Source organism: Pleurodeles waltl, chromosome 11 (genome assembly GCF_031143425.1).
Source record: "Pleurodeles waltl isolate 20211129_DDA chromosome 11, aPleWal1.hap1.20221129, whole genome shotgun sequence".
Lineage (NCBI taxonomy): Eukaryota > Metazoa > Chordata > Amphibia > Caudata > Salamandridae > Pleurodeles > Pleurodeles waltl.
The window spans coordinates 914,644,957-914,663,358 of NC_090450.1; the positions used below are offsets into that span (position 1 = coordinate 914,644,957).

General features: G+C 40.7%; 1 protein-coding gene across 1 annotated transcript in view; it reads right to left on the bottom strand.

The window, feature by feature from the left end:
* ANAPC5 (anaphase promoting complex subunit 5) overlaps positions 1-18,402 on the bottom strand; it is a 104,255-nt gene that overhangs the window by 54,744 nt on the left and 31,109 nt on the right. Inside the window, exons 7-9 of the mRNA XM_069214897.1 lie at positions 17,160-17,350; positions 12,315-12,396; positions 4,725-4,817 (exon numbers count right to left, since the gene is read on the bottom strand). Of these exons, the coding sequence (XP_069070998.1) occupies positions 4,725-4,817; positions 12,315-12,396; positions 17,160-17,350 (366 nt within the window). The remainder of the gene's footprint in view (positions 1-4,724; positions 4,818-12,314; positions 12,397-17,159; positions 17,351-18,402) is intronic.

The window sequence follows — 18,402 nt, forward strand, 5'->3', positions numbered from 1 at the left end:
CCTCTCCTTATAGCCATTGGCTTTCATCTCGACAACAACCTATACTAAGGGTGCAGTAAAGTCTACATCTCAAACAATTTCTGGAGACTAACGTGGTATGAGACAGAACTTGGCCCAACTATGCCCGTCATAAATAGTTTTGTTAATTCTGTCCTGGGACTGGGAGGCATCATAGTGCTAGATCCACACCAATTTATACAACTATGCACTACCTTCCTAGAGCACCTGCAAAAAAGCCACTAAATGTGTACCACAAAACTGGTTTAACAAGAACTGTAAATTAGGTATGGCATCATTGGTGTTAACAGTGATGTGAAAGAAGAAATCCTAAATATAAAGAATTAATTATGAATGAAAAGGCAATGTGGGAACAAACTAGGTGGCTAGGTCATCTGGGGCAGTGATATCTAAAGATGCATGTACGTAGGTTACTCAGATAATCACAAGGTCGGACCTACACATCATAGAACATCTTTGATACGCACACTTCTAATCTGTATTTTGCTACAAGTGCTCAGAAAGGATTGAATGCCCACCACCTTGTAACCACATGCAAACAGATAGTGATATAATCGTGTCCATGTTTGAAATCATAGGGAAGATTAATAAGCAAAAGGGTGAAGCACGTGGCCCACATAAAAAACTGACTGGCTTATACAGACCTTATCCTGCACCATAAAGAAGCTGTATCACATGTAGGAGTAACTCCATTTTAAGTGGCACTCTCCAGGACCTGGCACAGTACAGAAATAGTCCCCCTTTATAACAAAGGAGATAGAAATAACCTGGCAAACTATCGTCTAATAAGCCTTTTAGATATTATTCAGAACATTATTTCACATACCTTACTCCAAAGAACAGAAAACTGAGCCATGAGTAAAAATAGAGGAAAAACAGCACAAATGGCCAGCTATTTAGATTTCATTTACTTCTCCAGAAATATGTGGGGCCCAGGAAGAAGCCACTTTGTGTTTTTTTGTGGACCTGCTGTCTGCATTTGATAATTTAGCCAGACATCTTCTGTGATCTTCATTGTGCAATCAGGGTATTCCCTCAAGCATTTTACAAATTTTGGTCAGACTCCAAAACGGAAACTTTGCAAGAATACACCAGAGACCAGGAGGAGAAACTAGAAGACTGGTCCCTGTTAACGAAGGAATCCACCAGAGCTGTTCTCTAGTACCGGTACTATTCTCCCTTTAAGTAAACCAGGTAGAAGAGGTTGTTGAAGCATCCATGAATGATGCTAGACAATCAAGACAATACAAGATTGCAGCACGTAGGTCTCCAAGACGCACAGGAGTCTTCAAAACCTACTGGACCAAAATGGTAAGCTCTGGTCAACCAAGGGGCTGGTTATTAACACCCTGAAAAACAAAGCTAATGATATTTCACCCACACAAACAGGGCAAGAATAATATCAGGCTGGAAAACTCACGCCTCAAGCAGGTGCATAAGATTGCATGTTTTGGCATAAAACTGACACACAACATAAAATTGAAGAAACATAAAATAAGGAGCAGTAACCTTCGCGCTCAACAAGCAGGAGCAGGGTGATGCCGGATTTCTCCTGCTCTTGAAGTGTACAGGCTACACTGCCAGAATGCTGACCTACATGGAGCTGAACTATAGGGTTATAGTAATGTTTAATCTCTAACAGGTAGCAAGAAAGCTTTCTAATCACATATGTTAAGAATGCCTCCCAGTAAACCAACAGGACTCATTTTTTAACACAGGGATGAAGGACTTAAAATTGCCCATTAAGCAAAGCCATGTCTTGTCTTGGGTTTGGTGGGCACCTGAGTTGGAATATTTTAAGAAGACCTTACAAGACGCTTTGGCCCATAAAAGGTAGTAGTTTGCTCAGATGATTTTAGGTACATTTGTGCCTTGTTAGGAAAGATAGGTATGTCTGGCCTTTAGTCCGACCGTAAGTCCATCACCCCAGGATTAGCCACCAAGTCAAATGTATGTATAAAAAGTGTTTTTTGGAGTCAAACAAAGTAGGTCAGCTAAAAGCAAATTCAGTCTAAATGCTGACCAAACATGTGCAAGGAACAGCCAATTCTGCAGGGTTGTATGATGGAATCACAAATGCTGAAACAACGCATGCCTTAACAACGTGGTCTGAACCACGACTGCATTGTTTCCAGGCATGGCTTTACCACGCATGTCTTTACATCGAATTTCATTGCGAAAGCACGCCTAGTAAAGGCATGTGTGGAATCAGCATGCGTAACGGCATGTATGGTTCTTTCATGCAACACCCCCCCCATCCGCCCGAGCCCAAAAACTACCCCCACCCTTAATATCTAAACTACCCCTCGTCCCCCAACCCGAAAACCTAAAAAAATAAATAAAAAAAAATAAACTTAAACCTATGCCGAGCCCACAACCCCAACGCTAAAAACTAAACTACCCGACACCCTCTACCCAACCCACCCTGTGCCCTAAAACCTTCCCCCTAATAAGTTACTACCCCAACCCCCACCCAACTTAAGTCCTAAAAAAAAAAAAAACTATAGCTACCCCGCACCTAAAAAAAAAATTACCGACCCCCTCACCCACCCTGAGCCATAAATAAAAACTACCCGACCACCCCCACCCTGCTCCTAAAACTAAAGTACCCCGACACCCCCACCCACCCTAAGCCGTATATCCACCCCACTGCTAAAAACTACCCACCCCTACTTACCACACCGCATCCTCTCCTGATCCTTTCTCCTCCATCTTCCTTAAATCTTCCCACACCCCTAAAAAATAAACTAACCCACCCTAAGCCTTAAAAAAAGAAAAAAAAAAATAAACTCCACCCCACTCCTAAAAAAATAAAAATAAAAACGATAGCTCAACCCCCCCAACCCTAAGCCCTTAAAAAAAAAATACCCACATCCCCTCCCCTGAAAATAAAAGTCTGACCCCCTCCCCCTTCCCACCCCAAACCCCTAATCCACCCCATGCCTAAAAACTACCCCCCAAACCTGCCCCAGCCCCACTCACTTCACTGCGTCCTCTCGCGATCCACTCTGTCTTTTTCTGTGCCTTAACCACGCATATGCGTAGTTTATCACATACGTGGTTAAGGCTAAGAAAAAGGCAGTCGTCGTTCCGGCAAGCATGGTTACGCTTGTGTAGGAAACGTCTGCGTTGTTCACAACGCGTTGTTTAGGACGTTTCCCATTCTGCAGGCAGCGGATTACTCATTCTAGTTTTTGATTTTACCTGGAATAACGTATAACAGATAATTTAATGAGAAACATTGCTGCTTGACCAAAAGTAAAGGATGTGGTGGAACAAGTTAGGACTGAGAGTGACCACAAGCTCCTGAGAGATAATGACATGCAGATTCGATAAATTTGAGTAACAATTGGATCCTGCTAGTAATTCAAGAGTTTTGAAATTATGAAAATCGAAGGGTCTAATTAAATGCAATGTCTTGCTATTACTTAACTTAATAAAGTGGTCTACTTTTTTTTTATCAAAAGGGGCAGTCTTGTGATAAATTATTTGACTAAGAAAGGGTTTGATAAAAAAAACTCAAAGGTGAAACATCTACAAGGACTCATCTAGTAAAACTTCTCAACACTAATGAAATAGATTTTGACTGCATTACATTGGGGAAAATACAGAAGTTGTGATTTAAAACAGAGCATTAAATGGAAACACACTGCAAATCTATACTCTGTAGAAAATGACGCTCCAACAAAATAAACGTGCTAACAGGGCTGTGGCACAAATGTGTATGCCACCATTAAACAAATTAGACACTATACTGACTTAAAAACCTGCAGATGTGCCCAAAACAAAAGTGCTTCTGTTTGCTCAAGTTGTCAGTCCTCTACACCGGAATAACTGCAATGGACACATAATGCCACTATGGATAATCCTCAGAGACTCTTCACACATCTGTGTGAGATAAGGAAACACTTCAAGAAATTATTGCATAATCTCATCCAGGAAACGTTAAAGAAAGTACTGACAAATGCTCACGTAGGTAGTTAATGTGACAGCGGTATTTAGGTTATCTGCTTGAAATGTGTTACACTTAAAGGTCCCTTTTATATGACCGTTATCATTTTGAAATCTACATTTCACCTCATCCTTATGAAAAATTAAATGGAGAGGCCAATATCTACAATGCTTTATGTATAAATATTTAAAGCAGTGAGCATCATGTCAAAGACTGAGATGAGACCTCCAATTTCCGGATTACTTCAAGAGTTGTTCAAGGCTGTGCGTCCTTAGTCCTCTGTTTTGTTCTATGATTCATGATATTGAGTGATACTTGCTTAATCCTAATAAGCAGTGTTGCAGCAACTTTTTTTAGGACTGCATTCCTTGGAACATAACTTTAGAGTGCTGGCAAGGGATAGCACCAATGAGAAGACAGGGAAAGAAGCAGCAGTCAGTAAAAGGAGAAGGGGCACATTCAGTGGTAAAACACCAGCTGGATTAGAATGTAGGCAGCATAAGCTGACCTTTAATTTTTTCTTCACAGGGACCAGGTTAGTAACTCACATGAACATGATCTTCAGCAGGGCAGCTCCTATGGTGAATAACGCCGAACCAAACAAGTTGAGCGGATAAACATGTGATTCAATTTGTTGATTTTAAAGAAGACTGTTTCTCTTCAAACTCTAAGCATAGCTGCTAAATATTTCTAACACTGCAAATGTACAAATGTATACGAAGAACAAGAAAATCTAAAAGACGTAGAGACCTACCGGCAAACCAAAGTGCACCGCTTTCTTTACGGAGTGTTCCAATAGAACGCAGCTGTCGGACCCCTTCTTTTGTTCTAAAATGTATAGCCAACTCTATGAAAAGAACAGAAGATATGAGTACATTACAACAAAAATAATAGCTTCAGACATGTCACTATTGTGGAATGCTGCTTTGTGGTAGATACATCCCAGTATACATAATATTAAATAATTGATCATTAGGTGTGACCTGAATACATTTTGGAAGTCTAACATATTACTTGTATGTATTGTGCTATGGTTTAGGAAAGTCAAATAATTTGCAAGAGATAAAGCAAATGAAAAACCTGATTTAGCCAATAAACCTAATCACTTTAACAGGGCAAAGTCAATGGTCAGCTCAGGCGCTAAGGAATGCGTCTGATGTTATTTTAGCATTACTATATTGTTGGCAAACATTTAAGCAAAAATGAATAAGTTACATACCTTTGCTTGCATTTTTTCTGATGGACTTTCTATCTAGATGCAGATTCCTCAAATTGTGTCACCAGGCAACAAACTGGATCTGGAAACTCTTACAATAGATCCTACGAGCCAATGAGTGGCTCATTCGACTTCGGCTGTGACTAAATCGAAGCTACATAAAGGTGCAACCCCTGCTTGCTGACATCAGTTTAAAGGTTCGTCTATTCTGCGCCCAAGAACTCGAAGAGTAGCTAAAAGAATTGCTCTTTCACTGCCAGTGTTTAAAAGTTAACTCTGTACATTATTAACAACCAACTGTCCATTCAACAGAGCATGCAGGTGGGCAAGTGGCAAGGAGTCTGCGATTAGATAAAGTAACCACCGGAAAAAATGTTATCAAAAGTATGTAACTTATTCTTCTGATACCCCTTCTAGGGAGGCTGGTCTGAAGAATGGACTGACAGATATTCAAGGATGTAATGCCTCCAGATTAAGCAGTATTAATGTCTCCAATTACTGCAGAAGCTAAAGCTACAATCAACTAAAGAAAACAAAACTGCTGTCTACCCCTACAATTTGTTAATGCATTAAAATCATCAAATATAAGCGGCTCAGAAGGACTCTATCTTTACTTTTCTGCTTTATCCATTATTGCATCATTTTACGCAACACAACTGTATCGTTCAATTGCTGTGATTTGTTATCACAATTCAAAAAGAATAACCATACGTACATCAGCAGCAGGTCACATGAAATGACCAAAACATCTCATAAAAATATACTAACACATCCTCTATAAAACATTCCACATACATTCGCAAATTCACATATCTAAAAACATGGACAATTTAATATTTTTATTAAAAGGGTCACTCTAATGCATCCATACCACTGTTGCCTTATAATCTCACAATTTGTGATTACGTTTGTCAATATTTCAGTCTCCTCCAGACAAAGACCTAAATGTGAGTGAAGGGCAGACTCTGCAAAGGTAGCAAAGCCAGTGGCATTCTGGAAATCAAGATAAAAGCTAGAATCTATATAATGAGATGAAAGCAATTATTTGCATTCCGCTCATCATCATAATGCGGGAAATCCTGCAAAGCATCGGAATCCACCCCAAAATGTCCTTTATCCTCCGGAAGTACTATCGTCAAGACAGCAGGACTGGAGGGTAGCCCTCATCCCAAGCATTTGCTTCGCTAACTGTAATTCGGCTCTGGCCAGGCTCTAGCTGAAGAGGGTTCCGGATCAGAGGCCCGAGCAGGTTCCATGACCGGTGCAAAACGAAGGACTAGGAGGTGGGCCTTGTGGTATAAGAGTGAAGGCACAGGCAGAATGGGCGGACATAATTTAAGGTCAGCAGGCCCCAGGGAAGGTCCCAAAGGCAGAAGTTCAACTGGAGACTATTGAAGATCTGTAGGAATGACAAGCACATGAGATGGAGCATTAATTTATTTAATCTGTTGCATGGCATTCTTGAAGGCCGTAATCTGCTGCAGAGTCATCGATGGTGGTCTCAAGATGTATTTGCTCCAAGTTTGACATTGGGTCGGAGTCAGACACTGAAGACATTGGGAGTTATTTAGTTGTGGTGGGTGGGTGTGGAAGCAACCTTAGCTACCCTGGTGGATTACCACCCACCATATTTAGAGATCTCTGCCTGCTTTGCAGAGACAACTGGGCCCTCAGACAGCTGCTGCCACAGACAGCAGCACGGTAAACTTTTTAGTTTTTCATAAACAAACTCCCAAAGCTGAAGTTTGTATTTGAAAAACAAAAACACTAAGGACCCTGACAAAAACTTCCATAGTGCAGGAGTTATTTAGATTTTTTTATTGTTCGAGACGTGCAGGTTTATCCTGAAGAGGAAAAAAGTGCGTGAGAACATCAGCCCTAAGTAGGACAGTAGGTTTGAAGTACTTCCACCAATGGCCTGATGTCCTTCAGACTGTCGGCATAAGATTTCCAAATGAGGAGCCAGTTTCTACAAGTGGAAAGATGGCAGACAGCTAAATTCGAAATGGAACAAGTAGATCGGTATTTTGGTGGACAAGGCACCTTAATTGCGACATCCTGCTGCCAAACTCTTTAAAAAAAAAAAAAAAAAAAAAAAAAAAAAACTTAGTCTGGTGTTGTGCCTGCCGACCAAGTGATCTCTCCTTAGATCTGGAGCAGCTGGATGTTGAGAATCTTCAAGTGCCCTTCTTGTGCTTCTTCTTCGACTTGCCCTTGGACTAGTCAGTCCAGTGGTTCCCAACCTGTGGTCCACGGCACCCTCAGGGGTCTGTGACACATTCCCAGGCAGTCCACAGGCCTGAGCCAGCAGGAAGGCACTTCTCCAGCTGGGGCCTCTCAAAATAAGTGCATGTTTGTATATTTATTACTTCCTTTGTGCAGCTCTTCTAAAAGCACTGCAAAGTTCCTTGTGCATCCAGCAGCTTTCGGGCAAAAAAAACAAAGAACGTTACAATAGCTCTGGTGATTTATGTACCTGCTAGAGAGAGATGGGACTTTTTGTCTTGTGGCACTATTGACTCATCTAAGGTAGAGCATATGATTAATATGCCTGCTGCAAAGAACGTGTATTTTACGTGCATAGCACAGTGGGTTACTGCTTTTGTCACAGAGATTCTTTTGTTACTGTGCAGTTCATAAGTTACAATCGTAATCTAGCACAGTGGGCTATGAACTGCTGTCGAAGAGCTGCATGCAAACTGTATGGCACAAATTATGTTTTTTTCCCCCCAGTCTTTCATTTTCCATATGCTGCTAAAATAAAGTCTGCTTGCATAGATATACTTTCTTATTATAAAAGTCAACACTAAACATTGTGTTATGTTCTGAATCCGGAGTCTATGCTTCTCCAGACCAAGCACTCTTAGAAAATGCCAACCAGTGTGGACGATATGTGAGTCATATACTTTGTAGTCCCCTGTAAAGTGCTCCAACACCCTATACTGGTATGAGAGGTGCTATAAAACTAATGAATTGCTTGTGACAGAAAGGCTATGGAGATGAGAGGCCCTGGTTTTACTTCTTTTCCCCACCACATATTTATGTGAAAAAAGCGTTCTGTTCTTAGGTACCTAAAAAACCCTTCCCATTTAAAGTTTTTCATATGTTTTCAATATAAAATAATTATATCTTTAGTAATTCGAGTATTTGCTTGGTGTGTACTTGTTTGTCTATTTTTCGCTAATTACTGGTTTAATGTTTGAAATTTAAATTGTGCAAATTGCTTGGGGGTCCCCAGCTTCCAGTAGTGATTCAGTGGAGGTCCTCAAAAGTAAAAAGTTAGGGAACCACTGTCCCAGAATTACCTGACATCTCTTGCACCCCACCCCCTAATTTACTCAATCAATAAATAATAACAGATCCAGTGGCAGAGGCCAATGAATAAGAATGGCCTACACTACAAAAATAAGGTCCAGCACATAGCTAGAGAACCTTCCAAACTCTGGACTGCAAGCGCTACCCAGGGGTGTCGAATTCCGACAGCTCAAAGCCCAGGACATTACATAGGGTCAAAGTCAAGTGTTTATATTTATTTTGTCTAATGGAGAACTAGGTGGGGCCGCAACCATGAAGCTGCAAGTTTACCTAATATATGGCTGAGTGAAAGAGAACTGACTGTCACTATGGCAAAAATGTTATCTATATATATGAGTTGTAGAAATGATGTATGTGATTCCTTAATGCAAAGACTTTAATTCACAAGTGAGCACTCTCGGGAAATGCAGTGAGCTGTTAGCTCAGCGTTCAATACCATCAGTGGCTCAGATTTAGAAATGGGTACTCCTGTTTGCAAGAAGTAACAATCTGAGATACTACTCCTAGCATTCTATCTTATAGTATGCAAATCCACGCAGAAGCGCGAAAGCAATATTGGTGATTGTTTTTAAAACAAAATGTACACACCAAAAATTGCAACATGAAAAAAACGTTTTGCTAAACTATTGTGCGACTTTAAATAAAGCCATCATTTATCATTTAGGAAAACGTGTTGGTTGCATGCTAATTGTTTTTTAATATTTAGAATTTGAGAATCGGTGTAAAATCCTATGGGCAACGTGAAAATAAATTAGGGGCCCCAATTCTTCAACAAAATCACATAAAGTGCAGCTGCAAGCAGATGTTCTTGCACTGGTGCAGATTTCCGGCGAATTTTACAAGTGTTTACAGAAGATGGCCTGGAAATTTAGCAAACTTTAGCAAATTACGTTTTGCAAAAGTAAATATATACTTTTGCTGACCAACAGCAAAATTACTCTCCCTTCTTTCCCTACCCTGGAAAATGTTGTACTCCTGCCCTTACCAGAAGTAAATTACCTACCTTTTCCAGTGTGGAAGGAAGCTGGGCAGAAGCTGGCGAGCACCCTTAAACATGTAAGTTTGTGGGTGTCCCGACTCAGAAGACATTCCAACCATAAAACTACTACTTCCACCTTATTCCGAAGCCCCTGTATGTGATTTGCAGACAGTTGGCAAAACCAGAGGATTGTGAGCATCCCACCCTTGATACAATATGAGCCATGTGTAATCTGAGATGCTGTTATCCGAGGTCTGAGAACATAAGAACACTGCCCTAACTTGTCACCAAAAGAGGCAAGAAGATTTTGTTATTTTACATGGCAGGCAGTCCCTTGAGCAAGTAGATAATATATAAAATTCCAGCTCTGTAGATCTTTGGCTGCTCACTGGGCCAGGACAATGCAAAACAAATTACAGAAGGCCAGTCTGTGGCTAGTCACTGGACTATAAAAGAAAAATGCAGACGTGCAAACAGAGAGAATACTGTTTGTATGCATGGCTATTAAAGAATTTAAAGCATAAATCAAACTAAACAGTAACGGAGCTCTGAACATAGGTGCCAGCCTAGAGGTATGACATATTCAATGCAGCAGAAGAATCATGAGTTGCTTCCTATCTGCTAGGTATATCATGTTTTCGAAAATGGTGAGCCTTCACATCCTTTCTGAAATGCAAAATGGAAGCGGTTCTTCTAAAGTTGACCAGGGTACTGTTCCAAGCCAGTCTGGCAATGTCCCGGCTTCTAGATTGGTGCTGCCCATTTGAAGTGGTTTATTTCAAGGGTGCTGTTTTTGGTGGTTCTCTATTATTTGATCCAGGCTTGGAGAGGGGTATGGGTAGAGCTCTTTAGGCCTTTGACGAGATAAGATGGAGCATGATGGAATCCCTTCTGAGGGGCCGGTGTGGGGTCATGCATATCAAACAGTTTTATTTTAAGATAAGAAATGACTAGGACTTGGATGCTTCTGAAACTGGACTATAGGACTAAGGGCGTATTCAGAAGGGAGATTTTGCACTGTACCATGTTGCCCTGATTTTCTTGGAAATATGTTATGTTAAGATATTTTTACAGAGGATAAATCCAATTATTTGGTTGAGGTAAGATGGGGCGAGGAGGGACATATATGCCATCTCGATTAATTTCAGAGAGCTAAGCTTGACTGTGTTTTTGCTGGTGTTTGTGAACTGGAAATATTTTATCTTGGTTGGGTTAAGCGTGACGAAGGCACTGGTCATCCAGTTCTGAATTTTAGCAGGGCAAGTAGTGCTACTCACCAGTTACAATAACAAATTTAACAAAGGAATACGTAGGAACACTTCTCTTTCCATATCTTTGGGTAGATAATAAACATCTGCAGGCAAGCGGTTCAAAGATGGAATCTGTATTAAGCATTTTGTGTACAGTGCTCTTGTAAATTAAATTGTGTGTAAATATGCCACAAGGAGGAGTCCAGATAAAGTTATGAAACTACTGGCTTCTGATCAGATCATGGTTTGTGCAAACAATACTTCTGTTTTTCTATTAAAAATCGGGAAAATGTGCACATAGATGAGGTGCACCGGCAAAGGTTCTTAATGCTTTCAGATAAAAAAACGTTTCACTCTCAAACTATTGAAGGTGTTGCAGTTAGACTCTTGCTCTAGGCAAGACTGCTGGTTTAGAGACAACAGCACTTTTGTTTTTTGCAACAAGGCCAATCCTACAACAAGTCGCAACTGTCAACCCTCCTGGCTCACAAGCAGTACCTCACCAAAACCCCAAACTGTAAAAGGTGATCTCTGGCAGCCTTTGCGCATGGACTCTAGAGTGGGACATCTCAGGGAAGTCATGGTTAAATTGAGATTACCCTTTTCTCACATGAGCAATAAGTCTCAGTCACACACAGGCAATGAAAGAGATGCAGTAAAGTTTTCAACAGGTTTTATTAACAAGACTGCAATCTACTGTAAAATGCATGAGCTGCAACGATTAGGAAAATGAACAATGCAAGAAGCAGAATTGTAAAGATGAGTCATGGATACGAAGACCCCCACCATCTTGCAATACACATGAAATGTAAAAGATCCTTCAAACCCTAACATGCAGAACTTAATCTCTAACGTAAAGAGAGCTAGGTGTGATAAATCTAATCTGCCAGTACCAGGTCCTTGAAAATAGCCCTCGTTACCTTGGAAAAAGGTCTCTAAACTATCAAGTCTCTCTGACCTCTCTAGATCAGACTCTGTGGGGACACAAAGGGCGGGTCTGCATCAAGGCCACGTGTAGCATAGATAACGTTGATGGTATCTGGTAGGAACCCCTCTTATAACCTTGTCTGCACAAGATGTACGTCTGCAGATCTTGTAGGTCCCCTGATACAGGTATGTTCCCAAACAATAGTTAAGAAAGCATGATTGGGGCGGCAATTACATAAACAATTCCCTCCAAAGGTACATTATGTTCCTTTCATGCATGATGCAAATACCTATGTATATCACTTTTGATGCCGATAGTGTCACTTTCAAAAAGTGGCACTGATAATGTGAAATCAAAACATCTTTCGAACTATAAACATAGCAGCCATCTTAGAAGAAATAATAAAATAAATGCGCAAAAACAGAGCAGGCTAAGTAGGTTAAAAGTCACTAGGTGACGGGGGCACAGGTCTGCAAGCCAGAAGGCTAAGCAAACTCCAGATTGCCAATAAAACTAAATAGATCCACTACAAAGGTTTCCATACAATTACAAGCAGCACAAAATACTAGAGCAGTTCACTACATGATCAGGTTCAAAGGTGTCAGAGACAAACTGGTACGTTTCAATACATGTAGCATCATCACAGAGTGACTTACCAAGCAGTGCTGCAAACACACATGATCATTGGACTCCTGAGCTATTCGGATTGCTTCCTGCAGGGCAAGCTCGGCTTGGTGACTTAAGAGGGAACAAAAAAAATTATGATCACTTTAAGCAATCCAGGACAACAAACATGGCATAAACATTCAGAACATTGACCGAAAAAAGATAGAGGAGTCAATCTTAATTATGCAGCGGGAAAGAGCAAGTTACACAACAATAAAATGCAAGCTATTCAACAAGGAAGAGGATATTGTGAGATAGGAAGTGACACACAGGCATACTTTAACAGTGTCTACGTTTGGACAAGCTGTTCTGTTCAAAATGAGAACTTACCTAATATACATAATTCAAAATAAACTGCACTGTATTCCTGAAACATTTTTCAAGAAACTGGTGGGAGGGCTCTGACCACCATGGTGGACTGGAGTAGCAATCTGCATAGCACTGATGACCCTATTCAGAACCGGATTTACAGTGGGCACAGCCTTGACAAACATTAGATGTCACTATTCAGTCTTGTAGATGGCTGTAATCAATGAGAGGGCCTTGGAACATTTGATGCACTGGTGCTGAGGCTGAACATACAGATGAAGGGTGCATAAATATACATGTACTGCTCGTACAATTAAAAAGGGATGCAAACCCTCCGGGAAGCTACACAAGTGGTCTGTAAAATATAGCAGATGGCTACAGGCGCACTGGGAGGCATAAAGGTAATACTTGCTAGGGGATGTCAGACATTGAACAGATTTGAAAACTGCAATCACACAGGAATAACTACAATAGTGGACAACCTGGGGACAGACGGGATAAAATAATGCTCCCAACTACACACAAAAAAAAATCACCGTTGATTAGACTCGATAGTTTAGAAACCTTCAGAAAGAACATGCAATGGGTACTAACTAGGCGGACTGGACAGAGTTATCAAAACCGTTGCTACTGGAAAACAAGGATCTCATTAGGGAACTTGGGAAAAACATTCAAACAATATTTCTGAAAATCTGTAGGAATTTAGACAGGTAACAGAAAGTTATGGGATGCTAGAAGATATCAGTTGAAGCATAAAGGCATCTCAGTGAAGTGGCAATAAGAGCTTTACAAGGTGGGTGTTGCGCAAAACTGTAATGACCCAAATGTAGGTATGAGGAGGCTGACTTACTCCACACTATTCAGAGCTGTAGACCACAGCAGACGTTCTGGGCTGAGATAATAAAGGAGCTGTCTGAAGTCTTTGATACAAATATTCACTCGAAATCATGACTCAATATATCAGGAGTAGTGACAAACATAGACCTGCAACGGAATAAACTGACCTTATGTGTGCTGCTATTACTCTATCTACCTGCAGGTATCTCACCTGTAAAATTATCCCAGGCGTCACACTGGATGTGGGAACTTCGAGGCTCTCGCTTTGCCGGTAGGAGGCGTTGGCTTCGTCTCTATACCGGAAGTAGCATCAACAACACTGAAGCAATAAAGAGCCTAAACTGGCTTTTTCTTCTTATGGATACTTCTACCTCCAGATGCCGCGCCTGTAAAATCGAATGCGAGCAGTACCTTACCGTGGAGGACGGTTGATGGACAGGTATACAAGAAAATCTTGTAAGATGGATCTTGCAATGTAGCCATCTCTACACGCTTCTGAATCCAAACATGGAGTGCAGGTCAGTGATGAACACTAAAGCCCAAGCGCTTGGGAGACATAGCACTGCACTATAAGGTTTTTGTGAGGAAAAACAAAACTCTCAGAAAGAGCAAGATCCAGATCCGTGCTGAAGATGCAGAAAAAAAGAGAACAGATATCGCTGCACCGAAGTAGGTGCTTTATGGCTTCACTGACGTCCTATGATGCTATTTCCGGCATCAAGTTGAAGCCAGCATCCCCTACTGGCGATGTGACAGCTTTGAACTTTCCATATCCTATCTGACACCCGGGATAATTCTACAGGTGAGGAATATGCATGCAGAAGTTTCCATCAGAAGAGACATTATGAAGGAACTGGGGAAATCAGGCAAGACCCAATAAAGAGAGGTGGGGAACAAGAATGGATCATTGCATCTAAATTCAGAAAATGGATAAGTATCAACTGGCTCAATCTCAACCAGGATAAAACAGAGATGTGGGTGACTGGAGGCACTGCTGACTGCTGACCTCTGCCCACGTGCCCCCTGCTTTGGGTTGATGTGCTGGGTGTTGTCCGCAAACCATTTCTAGCGGTAAAAACTTGGGCTTTATTGTATATGCTAAAGCAACCTTTGGCCACTACGCTTGCCTCCCAATCCCTCAGCCTGTTTTCAGCTGCACATTACTTATACTAATTTCTCTCGCTCACCACGGAGAGACGTCAGCAGTTTCTGGTCTTTTTGATGCAGGTTAGGTTAAAGGAATCGCTTGTAATTAGGATCACAACTTAGGCAGATGTCATCGCTATTGATTATTTAAAATGTGTCATTCAATACTAAAACAGCGGCCCATGAGTTCATAACACCCCATTGGAAGGAGCTTAACTGTCAATAATTTTTTGCAAGGACAACCTTTAAAGTTCCAGACAGGAACATTAGAACTTTTATACAAAACTCCTGATACTTATCAAGGGGAAAAAACATTTCTCCTTCCTCTAAGCCTCTTTGAAAAGATACACCTTGTGGTCCCCTATTTCTGAAAATAGCACGCAAGGGAGTGGCTTTTTTGGTGCATGACTCCAGTTTTGGAACTGTTTGCCCAAAATTATTTGCTTCACTATAAACAACTTTTGTTCAGGCAAACTCTGGAAGATTTTGCTTTTCTCTCACTGCTATTCAAGAGAACTGATTGGTACTTTAGTTTTTGCTGTACCTTGCTTGAGCTGTTTGCACCACAAAACGCTTTACTGTTTTGTGGTGCTAAGAAGTGCACAATAAACAAATGTGACAAAACTTAAGAGATGAGTTCTGTGAGATAGGTAGAGGGTCTCACTAACATGTTTTTTTCTGATTGAGGCATGATGGTACAAGGAGTGGGTGGTATGTTTGGTCAGGTGTCACTGATTAGCCACCAAGGGTTGGAATTATAGAACTATCAGTTAAATGTGGTGAGTATAATTCGGATCCTTTTAAGCTCCCTTGTGTAGTCCTTCAGGGCTCCTCTCTGAGCCCAACCATGTTTAATCTGTTTGTTGCACTTTTAGCAGAATTGGTGCGCTCCTTTGGGTTTCAGGTGTCCTCCTATGCTGATGACACACAAATCATGGTCTCCTTTGGGAATAAGATGCAGGACATAACTAAACAGTTTCAGGCTTGCATGCTTAAAGTTAAGAACTGGATGGATCGTAACTGGCTTAAGATGGAGACAAGACTGAGGTTATTATCTCTGGGGCCAATTAATCTGTCTGGGATTCTAACTGGTGGCTGGAGTCATGTGGGACACTACCGGTTCCCTCAGCCACAGTAACAAATCTTGGAGTCATCTGTGACTCTGCCTAAACCTTTGACAACCAGGTCAATAAAATTAGCAATTCATGCATCTGGATCATTAAGATGCTTAAGAAAATTCTCCATTTTATACCTCAGGATTTGAGAGCAACAGTAGTGCTAGCCTTGATTGGATCAAAACTGGACTACTGTAATGCTCTTTATTTTTACATCAATCAAGCCTCATTACATTAAATAAACTACAACTTATTCAGAAACTAAGTGTGCGTCTGGTTCAGGGTTTAGACAAGTATGCGTCTGCCAAAGATAGTCTGCACAAACTCCATTGGCTACCCATTAGGAAGCGCATTACTTTTAAAACATTGTGTTTGGCTCATAAGTCCCTCTACTTACATGGTCCTTATTCGCCTCTTCCATCTATCAAGTGGTACATACCTGTGCTGACCCTTCGATCAGCTGACCGGAAGTTAGCTTACGACCTTAGGACTAAAAAAGTAGAATGGGGGGACCAAGTTTTCTCTACAGCTACGGTTAAACTACGGAACTCTCTCCCTTTGAAAATTAGGAACATCCCCTTTCTTCAGCTTTTTCGCAAACAACTCAAAACCTGGTTATTTCAGTCTTAGTTAAGAGCAATTGTTGAATTCTGGTCTCACTCCCTTCATAGCGCTTTGATACCTCTGGTCGAAATGCATTTTACTAAATACTTTTATACTTACATACATACATGAAAATCATCACTCCAGATACAAGGTATTATTCACCAGTTGAAGTTCCTCCACAATACCATTTCTAGGATGGACTGTACTCCATATTTTGGGTTCTTCCAGAAATTGGAGGATTTCCAGGTATGACTGAACTCTAAAATCAGACTCTCTGCCTTTGCTGAGTGCATGTAAGGGTGTGGTTTGCTCAGACCTAAAATTTCTCTTGACTCTATGATGGATTGTTGTTTGACAAGTGGAATTTGCAAGTGATAGACTTTCTTGCTTTACCTGCCTACCAGGAACTGGTGGAGAAAGTGCACTGAAACTGACACAAGGATACATGTTGCGCTTCACACAAAAATAAATATGCAGCATGGCTTGTTTTGTTATTGTTAGACCCATAAGAATGATGCACGGAACATAAAACTCATTGGACTTGACAATCATGGGACAGAAGCTTCTCTGATGTGCTCTACAGCAGAGTTCAGTTCAAATGTGAACAGACACCACAGTTCAAGGGGTCTGAGCTAAGTCACTTTTGTGCCCAGCCTAATATTTTCTGTGACTGCATTCACGCTCATGCATGAGTTAATCAGGGATTATCAGCTATTGGTTTGTTTTTAAGAAAGACATCCTTCAGCTTATGGTTATATCTGTGCATTTCATTGTGCAGGGACCATGTTTTATCAAGTCTTACCAAACTGTATGTATACTTACTAGTGGCCAAACCGACAGTGCAAGGCAGCCAAATTGAGAGCAGCGTATCTCAAACTTCGACCCGAGCCTTCATCTCCGTTACTTTTGTTTTCAGCTCCAGTAAGAATTAGACGATCAAAATAATGTAGAAGGCTGTGTGTTGAGCTGAACACATCTTGCACTCGAAGGCTATTTAAATAACTTAGATAATGCTGGTGGGAGAAATAAAAATGAAACCTTAAAAAAAGTGAATAGTAAGTCGTGTATCTAAAATCAATGTTTTATATTATTAGAAGTATGGTGATTATTTAGAGTTTAGAGCAGAGTTTCCCAAAAACTTTAGAACCACAACACACTTTTTAGAATGTCAAACTTTTGTGACACACATAGCTTTAATACATTGTGTGGTAGCACACTGTAATTTACAAACTGCACATTTTCTACTGACATGGTCTCTAAATTTGCACATACAGTTTCACTGATAAAACTATATGCACACAAATGATAATGTGCGGAAATCGGGTTTCAGTGAATATTTATCATTTGTGCACAACTAAGTAAAGTGTCTTGATTTGTTATGATCCTACTAAAATCTTTGTTTTCATCAGGCTTACAAAATATTAGCTTAATTTTTGCTTTCATACTGCTGAATGTGTACAGTTCATTTGCAGGTATTTACATTTTGTTGTGCGTTACACAAAATGTCATCCTACATCCTTTCCCTTCACACATCTGTACACCAGCAACATTCTCACTTTACTGTTCTTTCTCCGACTGCAAAGCGAGAGGAGTTTGTAAATACCATTCCCCATGTTAATAAAAGGAGCCCTTTTGTCAGAAGGCTTGGCCTGACAATTGTCTTTGAAGAGCAACAAATGTGACAAATACAAAACTTCAATGCATCCTTATTTATTCCTTTAACTTTCCCGACCCACCAAAAATCAGCACACTGCCCACTCACAGTTTGGAAAACACTGGTTTAGAAGATTGCTAGACATACACCAGAAACTGTAAACAATCTAAATAGGGCAGACAGGATATGCATCAGTTTTTGGCAATTGGCCAGCATCAACCAAACTTGAAATAATCCCTTAGGTTCTGAGGAATACGCTGAAGAAATATAGCACTAATAAACACTTTATGCAAAAGAACTCATTCAAAAGCAGACATGCAGACAACTATCACATGGAGATAAAAAGATTAAGTTACTTAAAATCAGTAACTCTTGTTCTTGTGAACACTTTTTCTAACCGCAGAGTCCTCA